At 39.3% G+C, this 11057-nt stretch overlaps 1 protein-coding gene across 2 annotated transcripts; it reads right to left on the bottom strand.

Moving 5' to 3' along the window:
- Nucleotides 1–714: 714 nt before the first annotated feature.
- LOC135331406 (uncharacterized) lies at nt 715–9493 on the bottom strand. Of its 2 annotated transcripts, none has more exons than XM_064526548.1 (24): nt 9104–9493; nt 5996–6207; nt 5823–5927; nt 5692–5773; nt 5450–5633; nt 5289–5371; nt 5159–5182; nt 4981–5081; nt 4878–4916; nt 4473–4601; nt 4218–4391; nt 3987–4156; nt 3797–3930; nt 3687–3729; nt 3556–3641; nt 3368–3504; nt 3217–3307; nt 2524–3152; nt 2253–2402; nt 1838–2060; nt 1353–1700; nt 1224–1285; nt 1120–1175; nt 715–1013 (listed from the first exon to the last, which is right to left on the bottom strand). In XM_064526548.1, the coding sequence occupies exons 1-23, from the start codon at nt 9162–9164 to the stop codon at nt 1134–1136; spliced, it is 3309 nt and encodes a 1102-aa protein (XP_064382618.1). In that variant the 5' UTR covers nt 9165–9493; the 3' UTR covers nt 715–1013; nt 1120–1133. The 2 variants fall into 2 exon arrangements, with proteins under 2 accessions (XP_064382618.1, XP_064382617.1); XM_064526547.1 differs by having other exon boundaries at nt 1235–1285.
- Between the last annotated feature and the right edge of the window lie 1564 nt (nt 9494–11057).

Below are 11057 nucleotides of genomic sequence, written 5' to 3'. Positions count from 1 at the left end.
GCCTGCTTGTTACACAATGACGTCAAACTGGTTTCTAATAATAGACATGTGTTTTGAGTAAATTTGCTGAATTCCACACTATAGTGTACATATAAAGGCAATTAAGGAGCCTATAAAACAGACCATTTGATTGGGCCATCAGTCAAAAAGCAGATTTCATCCACTGAATTTACACAGTCAGCTACATGGTTGATATGGTAGTGATGCAACATCAGTGGCAATAATTATACAGAGCCTTAATTGGATTGCTTTGATCTGCCCATTCCCTGGGCAACAAGTTTTATTAATTCCTGGTTACATACATGCACTGTATAAGAAGGCGAATCCAATTCTGGGGTGATGACATAAGAGAAGTATATTCACATGCATGCACCTTAGGCGACAACAATCGGTGCTGCCAGCCTCCTCAAACCAACACTCCCCAACACCCTTCAACACTCAATGGCTCCCATTAGTTGTGAATGTGGAAACAACTTCTCAGTTGAACATGTCAATTATCATGCCCCAAGGGATGATTCCCATCGTTACGTCACAACGAGATCAGAGACATAACGGCCAACCTCCAATTGGAATTCTGCAGTCCTCCTGGGAACCACAGCAAACATCACAGAAGGAGCCCGCCTAGACATAGCTGCAAATAGGCTATACATGGGGGGTGGCCGCTTTGATAGGTACATGTACATAATTTTATAGAGAGAGGTTGTTCTCTGGAGGGAGGTTCCATTGTACAATATTTATGATTGGAACAAAACTTTAAAAGCAGGATAATTATAAGGACAAGATATCTTACATAGTCTTTATGTTTTTTAATCCGTTTGTGTGCATGAATCAGATAGTGCGACTCAACTATGATGTATAAAAACGTGCTTACATAAGGTGCTAAAATATGAAACGTAAACTGGCATAATACATAAGTGCTCTACAAGTCATGTAGCTGAAACGTTATTGAGCTGAGTTATGAAGTCTTTTGACTAAGTTGAATCAGATGAATCACTTGAACGAGTACTTGCAGCCTGTAACAATTTTTTTTGTATAAATGCAGTGTGAACTTATAGAGAAATTTCTTGTCCTTTATTTGGGGGTTCTGTATAATTTTATGTGAAAGTATTGCACACTTACATAACTATCCAATTTCACAGTATGTGATCCATCATCATTGGTTTGGTGATTAGGGTCTGCATTAATCACACATACATCTAACAAGAAACTCTATAAATTATTACCTTATTAATACCTGATAGTGTTGAAACAGACAGTGATTGTCTTGTCAACGTTCCAGATTTGTCTACACGCAGTATATATATAATTATAGGCAGTAGAGAAGTCATGCAGAAATCACTAATGGCACATACCTTTTCTGGATTTTGATAGTTCTAATGCTTTTTTTATCACTTTTGTGTAGTGAAGATCTATAGTATCTGCTATATCGAGAGCTTCTGTGAGAATCGCATAGTTAGCACGAAAGTTTTCATCTTCACTCAATGAAATACAACACCCATTTGGTTTTGCAATTGAAACAAATGATTTAATTTTCTTTCTAGTTGTGCTGTCCTGGGCCAAGTATGGGCATTTTTGAATAGACGATTCTGAATACAAAGCTAAAGCCAGTCGTTCACAGCTGATAGTATTTGCATTTTCATAAAGTTTATCTTGTAACTCGTCTTTTAAAATCTCATATTCATCAAGTCCGAGAGAAGCAACTAAAATGTGTATAATTATGCAGGCATGTATATATGAATTAATCGTCCTGGCAACAATCTGCAGGTTACAGTACAATGGGTGCATGGTGATGATCATGCTATACAACTAGGTCATTAAAAACTGAATGGAAGCTCACGTGCTGGTTGAGGCTTGGTCAATTCAAGGTTGAAATCCCTGCTAACGCTTTCTACTCTTCCACAGATTCCGGAGAACGAGATTGTGGTAAACACCCCTCCTCTCACAAACTCCCCACAAGTAACACGAACAGGAATTCTGGGTGGATAAACCCCTATTCTGCAGAGCTCTTTAATATCTCTCTTAATAGGATCGCCCCAGAAACAAAGTTCTCCTTCTGTAATCTGTAAGTGAGATGGGTATATAGCTATAGCAAAAGCCAGTCCATAAAATCAAGGTTTGGGGCTATAGTGTGTTGCATGGGCAAAGCTCAACCTTGGACGCTCACCTACGTGAGCATCTAGGGTTGAGTTCCGCTTATATAACTAGGTTTGAGGCATAAAATGTGTACTTCCGGCTAATTGTATTTGTCTAACCTGGTTCCTTGTGTTTGCTAACTGAAGACCCCAATTTCCAGGTAAGTTTGCAGTGCTGAATTGTATCCTCAACACATTTTGATGCCCTTCGAATAGCACAGCCTTCCTACGTTTGATGTAGTCCTTGTTTGGAAACTGCTCATCAACTGTCTGTGAAGAAAGCATTATGCTGTGTATAAATCATTAAAAAAGCTGCTACATATTTCAAATGTCCATATACATAATTTACATGAACATCCTTGTGCATCTACAGTCATCATGTATATTATACCTTGTTACAAGTCTCCAGTTGGTATGAGAGGCAGTAGTAAACTTCGTAGTTGTACCCATTTCGATACCGAGGAACTATTTGATGAAGTGAGAAACAAGCGTTTCTAGTGTCCTCTTCAGAGACTTCTTCTTGAATACAGAGGAAGCAACAGTGTTGTGTGTACAATGTTGCAGCATCATATCGTATTGTCTCCTCCTGGGAAACTGTATGAACAACATTCCCATCTGTTACCGTCTCGAACTGGTAAATTTTGCAGCTGTTATTAACTCGAAAATTATCATGTCTTGCTTTTGAAAACGACAGTCTTTTATTGCAATCTTCTAGAGTTTCACACGCTATGAAGTGAGGCAAAGTGACTTCTATTGGCTTGAGAAAAACCGTGTTAGCTGGCTGAGGACATAATAAGAGAATGGGTGACACTGGTTGAACTCCTTCATCAAATTCAAAGGGTCCATACGGACTGTGGGGTGCTACACCATGGTGGAGTGTAATCTCGATGCCTTCTTTCACTGCCCCCTCTGGGACTGTTATGGTGTAACCATCTTCATCTGAGTGAAACGTTTGACCCTTGTTGGTCACTAGTAGAGGGCGTTTGCGTACCATGACTGGTTCTTTTAGCGGCTTTGATCCTAGTATAAAATTGTATACTATATAAATTTCCTGTCAGATGTAGCATGCAAAAGTGAAACACACCTCTCCAACTTGTAGCATTCCCATCATTAGATGCAACAGCTATGTTTATCCCATCTCTACTGTATGAAAGCGACGTCACAGCGCCATTGCTCTACACACAATTGACACAACAGTAATCACACGTAATTATTATAATTTATAGTTTCATTACCTTCATATTAGGGATACTATGTGGAACAGCAGCTGGCTCAGATGGGTGTCCTGTAAAGACATTGACCTCCCCAGTGCTTAAGCCGACAGCAAGGTGGTGACGAACAGAGGAACAGGTAAGACTTGTGATAGAACCATCTATAATTTAAAACATATTCATATGCCCCGGCCCCACTATAGTGTACTTACCTCGTTTGAAGGTATAGTACACATCTTCTTTTCCATTGTCCAAGTCTAAGCACTTAATGGTGAGCTTATTCCCAATAAATAGGTGCCTATAGTTATATTAGTAAACCAACAATTTTGTATTGTTTACTTACCGCCCATCATGAGTGAAAGCTAGACTTGTGTGAAGTCCTGCATCTGTTAAATTAAGGAAAGTGACTCAATGATGACATGCATATTAAGGATTAAAATCTGCACAACTCACCGATCCTCTGAAAAGAGTGTTTGTTACTATAGTTGTAGATATGCACAGAATATCCATGTCCACCATCACATGAACTTGGAGATGTGACCACAACAGCTAACCATGGGTTCTTTGGATGAGGGCTCACGGTCATGCTGAGTAAAATTATAATTCTGATTGTAGTCACAAAAACATAATTGTCCTATATTACCCGAAAATTTGCTCTCCCTCTTCAGCTACACTGAAAGTGCTGACTGGTCTTGTAGAGGTGTTCACGTGTGCCCAGTCTTTTGGTTTGCTCCACATTCTCACAACATTTCTTCCCTTACTTGCAGAAAAGAGGGATCCATCAGGACTAAATGCCACTAGCTGGGTAGAGTCCTAAACAATAATTATTTGGCACTTAAAACAACCAGTGCTTTGTGATACTGGTATATTATACCTGAGTCCGTCCACACTGTGTTCCCTTGCTATCGTCCAAATTGTGTAAGTAAATTTCTGTTGAAGCTATGGCAATGTACTTGCCCCAGACACTGATTGAGACTGCTTCTTGTCTGTCTGTGTCGTATATGATGTACTTTGGTAGGTCAATTGCATTTACACTTGATGTGAACACCTGTCAAATAAAATGCGAGAAAAATGCATTTAAACATGCATGCAAATATACGGTATACATAGGGATTGTCAATGATCATACCTTGCCAGTGTTTGTAGCTACAATCACAGAATCTGCTCCTCTGTACAACACAGTGGTGGCATATGAGAAACCCCCTTCCGACAGTAAGATGTTCTTTGGCGTATAGATAAGTATTGGATCAGATTCAGCCTAAAATTGATGAAAAGCACTCATCTCCAAAAATGTTAGTGCACTATGTATTAGTTATTGCATGAGCACGAGTGCACGAGTGATTATGCAGTAACTGATTTGTTGGACCTCGCCGCGGGCGGTAACTCATTTACCGCTCGCAGCTAAATGGAGCGGTGACCCTTTGCCGCGGGCGGTAACTGATTTACCGCTCTCGATATTAGTTGGCGGCAAGCAGAGGTGCATGGGTGACCCCTATCGGCTACCTGTACAATAGAGTGTTGGGGCTTAACTCACACGTATCGGTAGGTCCTCTTCAGTAATTATAGCTGAAGTCTGAGCAAAACAAATGTGCATGATGTAATGACTGCATGCAAGTCCATGTACACAGCCAGCTTACTGGAAGTCCAGAATCCCTGGAATCCATTTGTAGATTAGTCGATACCCTCTTAGAAACTTGATCACCACTATCTGAGACTGCAGTGCCTCGGCGACTAATAGCTATAATTATATATACAATAAAAGGTGCACTTGTTTTGCATGGGTATCTATATATAATTGATAACTCAACAGCATACCTGGTGATTGTCCATACCCACTTTCTATTGTGTGTAAATGCATGTAAGACAGTGTTAATGCATGCATGGTTGTCATTACAGTATAAAAAATATTCATCACATTTTGGCAGGAATCACCTCCCATATATACCTGCACTCTGAATTGAATAGTGTCGGTCAGTGGCGGCATCAAGTAGACCAGGCTTATAATTGATTCCTTTATTGAACTCGAGGCTGCATTTGTTGAAGATAAAATTAATGCATGCAAAAAGTGTAGTGGTCTTGTACAACACTGCTTAGCTGTTGCGTCACCTCTCTAGAGATACGGCATCTTCATCTTGAAGTTCCACATGGGCAGAACAAGCCGTGCTGCTCTCACACCCTTCAGCATTTCTGTCCTTCTGTTTGCAACAACTCCAGCTGTTGTGCATAGTGTGTCCAAAAGCACCGTTGTGGTATGATGGCTCTCGTTTGTTCTCTCTCATTTCAAAAGCAGCTAAGTCATTAGAATATATAATCTTTAATTCTGTATGTATATATAAATCAAATGCAACCTTTAATAAATGCATTGATCCAGAGTTGACAATGTTCCTCAGACCCAGCACAGAAGTACATGACCTCTTCCTTACTTCCGATCTGTTATGTACAATTATATACATGCATGCATGTATCCCACATTTATCACCTGAAAGCAATGTGGTTTTCGGAAAGTTTCATGAGGCACTTTCTCCACTATTTTGATGTCTTCAACCAAATATGTATTGTTGGGCTTAAGACCCATCTCAATATGCTTGATTAAATTTGGGAGGAAGATGTTTTGCCAGTTAATATAGTATATAATTATATCAGCATAGTTACCTTTTTATTCTCATAGTACTCGAGTGAGTGGGGTGAGAGCACACAGTATCTCTTCTGAAACTTCAAACCCTTTAGATTAGTTGCCTTTGTGCCTCTTTGACGTTTGTATAAGCGACCTTCTTTTATCACTGTTATAGCATGCCTGGGAAAGGTATTAGCTGCACTGGTACCGGCACTCACAAGTCTAGACTTGCCGGGGAACATTGCCGTACCTGCAATGCCATGTGTTCATGGGGTAAAATAATTATGGGGATAATATGCATGCATGCATGCATATATGGGCCCGCGCGGGCACTGATTTCTATTTATGTGCTATTATATGTACTGTAGATCTATACTTTGGGTACTAGTTAATGCACGAGCATAAAACAGTGCATTAACTAGTTTGTAGTTTGCAGCTTCTTGCAGCTATACCAATTAATAGCTATCGCTCCAGTATAGATAGAGCTAACTACTAAATAGAATAGCAACCTTCTACGAACAGATTTTGCTATTCCTGATTCTGGAGAGACTGCAATGACCTTCAATGTACTGGTAAGCAAAACTAGCCTTTACTCTATAATAAAGCCTTTGTTTGCAAGATATATAGCATTGCTAGAAGCTTATAGAATCACTTAGCTGTACTCGTATTGCAATCATGGAGCGGTTGTATAGCTATTATAAAATTCTATGGCTGAATTATTTTGACCACCAACCGTGCTCTAACTACCAAAAATGCCAACCACAGAATAATAGAGCACGGTCTGTGGTTACTACAATTTTAGATCCTAGTATATGGCATTTGTTAGCATAGTTTTCCTTTGATCTTTGTACAAAAAACTAAAAAATTTTTTTATTGGACTGATTCACTTTTATAGCTTCTGTTGGACCTTTATTTAGCTTTAGCTTTGAACAGTATATACATGTAGTATATAGAGTGACGCATATACATACAGTTAGTTAAAGCCGGGTACATGCACACTGCACCATGCAAGTATTAAAGTATAGTTACAGTGCATGTAACACGACACATAATTTGTTGAGAACACAGAGAGAACAGAAAATCACATGATACATGATGTCAGTACACAATCATCAGATAACATAATAATGATTATTAGCAATGAAAGCTGATACGTCATTGTATAATACATTCATATATAGAGCACGAGCATTTTAATATTGTAGTCAATGAATTTGCTGCTGAATTATGTGTACTATAATTAAAATTACATGTATTACCAGGAATGATTCACTCGTATGAAATATCTTATACCCTTCACGACAATCATCTGATAACTATATACATGTAAGAATATTGATATAATTATGACCTTGAATAGATAGAATATGTACTGACAGGAGGAGTGCATGAATATTCATACACTCCTGGTATACTGACTAACACTAAATATACTATAATTATGTGTTATAATATAGCCATCAACTCCCTCTATACACTCAGGCAAATCAAGCCATGCATGAGGACTTGTGCATGTGCAGATAGCTTGGCTTGTCTTAAATGTGCTGACATGAATCATGAATAAATTTAGAGCAGTTCACATCAATCACATGAGAACATTATTGTAGACTATAAGTCTAATGCATGACTGCTTTGAGTTATTCACTGCATAGCAAGACTCTCAAAATTAGGGGGTGGGGTGCAGGAGAAAATTGCATGCATGGTTGTCTATATATGCTTGCTCTAGATGTATATAGCTATAGAGTCTAGAGACCAGATCTAATATAACAGTTTTTTTGACCTGCAATAATTATGTGCATTCATGGGTTAAAAATTAATGGTGCCTTTTTGACATTGGAATGTTGACATGATCACTGCACAACACATGGGTTTACTGGGACACTGTCACCTTTGCTTTAAGTAATTCCTTGGAATGTTGACATGATCACTGCACAACACATGGGTTTACTGGGACACTGTCACCTTTGCTTTAAGTAATTACTATTATTATTTGTATCACACTTTTAATACAATATAGCAGGTAACTTTTGGGGGGCAAAATATTCGTTTGAGCAATATTTAGTCATTTTGTGGATAATATTTTCGTGGTTGCTGCTTGCACTGCAGGTAAAAGTAGGCATGGTCACTTTATTCGTGGGTAAAATATTCGTGGTCAGATTTTCAACCACAAAAATTTAGTCTATATATACAGTAGCTATAGGCAAGTGTTTTATAATGTGTGCACAAGGATATAATGTAATAATACTCAAGAGGTTATATGTACGCAGCCAATGTACAAGCGTATAGCGAGTGTATATTATTCAACCGAGAGCATTATTGCATCACTGATCCGAGTGCACCGGATAGAACCTCCCCCGGAGCCTGGTTATAATGATACTATACATTGCATGTATGTGTAGAACTATAATTATAAGTGTCTCTTGTCTCATGTTGTGCAATATTAATTTTGTTACTAAAGAGTCGTGTTTAACGTCACCCTCACCCCCTAAACTTAAGCTAACCCTATTCTTTCTCCTCCACCCTTATAACCCTCCTACATATACCTAACCCGCCCTATATAAAAGCTAAACCTATAACCCACCCTATAACACTGACCCCAAAGCTAACCCTATCCCTAACCCCTAAACGTAACCCATCCCCAAACATCCTCACTATTATAAAGCTAACCCTATCCACTAACCCCAAACATAACCCCCTAAACCTAACCCCTACTCCAGTCCTGTGTTTTACCGTATAGAGGGTAATTTTCGTGGGGCAAAATATTCTTATCTTATTATTCATAACAACAACTAGAGCACTAAAGTGCAAACCCTCGGCGGGCTGGTGACATGATTAAGAAACCAGATATATATAATGCAGTGCATGTAGTGATGTATGACTGAGCTGTCTAGCATGCACAGCAACTCAGGAGCAATAAAACAGATGCTGAATTTATAGTTAAACCAGGGCCGGCGGAACCGGTCAGGTTGGTCAGGCCAAAACCTGACCACTTTTCTTGCGTTCACTTATTTATTTGGTAACGGTCGTTAATAATCGTTACTCAACGGTGCTGGTAATAGCTAGATACTGTAATAGAACTAGTAGTACCGCAGGACAGACTATCTAGTGTCAGATCTAGCTGCTAGCCAAAACAAAATGTCTCTCACCAAACTGTAATTGAGTTCCTTTCAGTGTCCTCACATTGGTGCCTCTCCAAACCGGTATCATTCACCGTCTCAGAAATTTTAGGTGCAACCTCATATACCTGTACCAATATTAATTTTTGTGATTGTCTCAATTAAAATGTCAATTTTAAAATTCATTAAATATTACTCAAAATGCACCAGAATGCACCAGCAAGCACCATTCAAAAAAATTTCCCGGGGGAGGACCCCCGGACCCCCCTTTATGAGTCCGGCCTGACCACTTCATATTTGCTTCCTCTGGCTCTGAGTTATATGCACTGTGGATCACAGCAAAGAAGCTTGGAGTCTCAGAGAATATGGCTCCTAGCAGTCTGCTACAGAGACAGCAAGCCAGACACAATTCTAGCTTTCTATTTTAGCGACCCTTTTCCATTGTTCCTGGTACGGGATCACTTCAGCTGTTAATACGTAGGGTGCCTCGAATAAAGGCCGTGTGTAGTATAGCTAGCTTTTATTGGACAACCAAGCTTTAACATCAAAATCTGCCAAATTTAAAACTACTAGATCTACCTTGTTGTGTTGAGGCGATCCATGGCATAAACACAGTGCTATCGCATCCAGGTGAGTAGACTCAGAATACACAGACAGACAGACAGACAGACAGACAGACAGACAGACAGACAGACAGACTGACTGACTGACTACTATAACCCGTGGTGCCGCGGCGCGCCTCGGGTTAATAATAGTGTTCCATTATGTCCATAATTTCCTAGAAGAAGTCAAATGGTAAACCACAAGTGTAGTGATTAAGTGAACTCTTCACTTAGACTGTATAATCTAGATTATTCTAGAACTTAACTGTAGCTGCTGCCTGAACTTTGACATTAGAGAACTATAGGTAGAACATTCTAGAGTATGTTTCCGTATATAAGTTCTTGAGTTTTGTGCAATGTAGGTTATGAGTGTTATGCTGTTTCTGTTGTCTACTGCTGTTATTAAGGTACAAGAACAAAGTGTGACTATAGTGTCAACTGCGATACCTGCGAACATAATTCACTACCTAGTATATTTGTTTTTTCATGGGAAGAGACTACTAGCTTGTTTGCTGGCTATACATGTTACTGTGAGCCTACTCTAGCTGGTCCCACTGCCTGGTATCCTACCGGTACTTTAACACTCCAGGCCTGCTCTGTTGTGCATGATCGTATTAACGGTTCGGGACTCTTGCAGGTGCCTTATTTGTATATAGCTGAGTCTGCTGTGATCCTATAGTCCTATAGTGCATGTGACTGTCTGACCATGCACCACTGCATAGCGTTCATTGGCAGTTGCTGCTATAGGTTTCCATGTTCATGTACGTATGCACTACTGATTTTTACAAAACTGCAACAATCTGGTTGTGAAACGTACAACTGCCGAGGGTTTGCACTTCAGAGTTGTTAGTGGTGAACCATCAGTGGATACATGCTACCTCCCTTGTGGGAGAAGAAAATAAACTTTAGAGGAATCTGAAAAGAATACCGTATAGCGTTTAATGTTCACTGTTTTCAAGGGTTAGCAATCCTCCACAAAAATTAAATCCTCGAAATAATTAACTAACGGAAGACACAACGTACGTCATTGACCAAATACATGTAGCGCAAAAATTATTCAACGAAGTGTTTTTAGAGGCACTTCCACATAAATTAAGTGCCTCGGATTTCGCACTATACGGTACAGCACACTCTATTACTACTACTGTATAGCAGGTAATTCTCGTGGGGTAAAAAAAGTCGCTATTTTCGTGAGCAACCATCCCTGGATGAAAAATTTCCCCAGGAAAACCTAAGTGCCGTTTACTGGAATGCGTGCAATACAGTGCATGCAATAAAGCAAACAAAATTTGTACTCAACAAAATAATCACTAAATTTAAACGAAGTTTTTATCCTATAAAATTACCAGCTATTATAGCTATACGGTATATCTGCATTGGAA

The sequence above is a fragment of the Halichondria panicea genome, chromosome 2 (assembly GCF_963675165.1).
Source record: "Halichondria panicea chromosome 2, odHalPani1.1, whole genome shotgun sequence".
NCBI lineage: Eukaryota > Metazoa > Porifera > Demospongiae > Suberitida > Halichondriidae > Halichondria > Halichondria panicea.
This window is presented reverse-complemented; position numbering and strand designations above follow the sequence as displayed.

Excerpts from the sequence above, each read along its gene's own strand:
- LOC135331406 (XM_064526547.1), bottom strand. The coding sequence starts at position 9,164 with ATGATACCGGTTTGGAGAGGCACCAATGTGAGGACACTGAAAGGAACT. Across the intron at positions 4,917-4,980 it reads CCAGGGATTCTGGACTTCCA|ACTTCAGCTATAATTACTGA; the intron begins GTAAGCTGGCTG and ends TGTTTTGCTCAG. Across the intron at positions 3,505-3,555 it reads GTACTATACCTTCAAACGAG|ATGGTTCTATCACAAGTCTT; the intron begins GTAAGTACACTA and ends TTTAAATTATAG.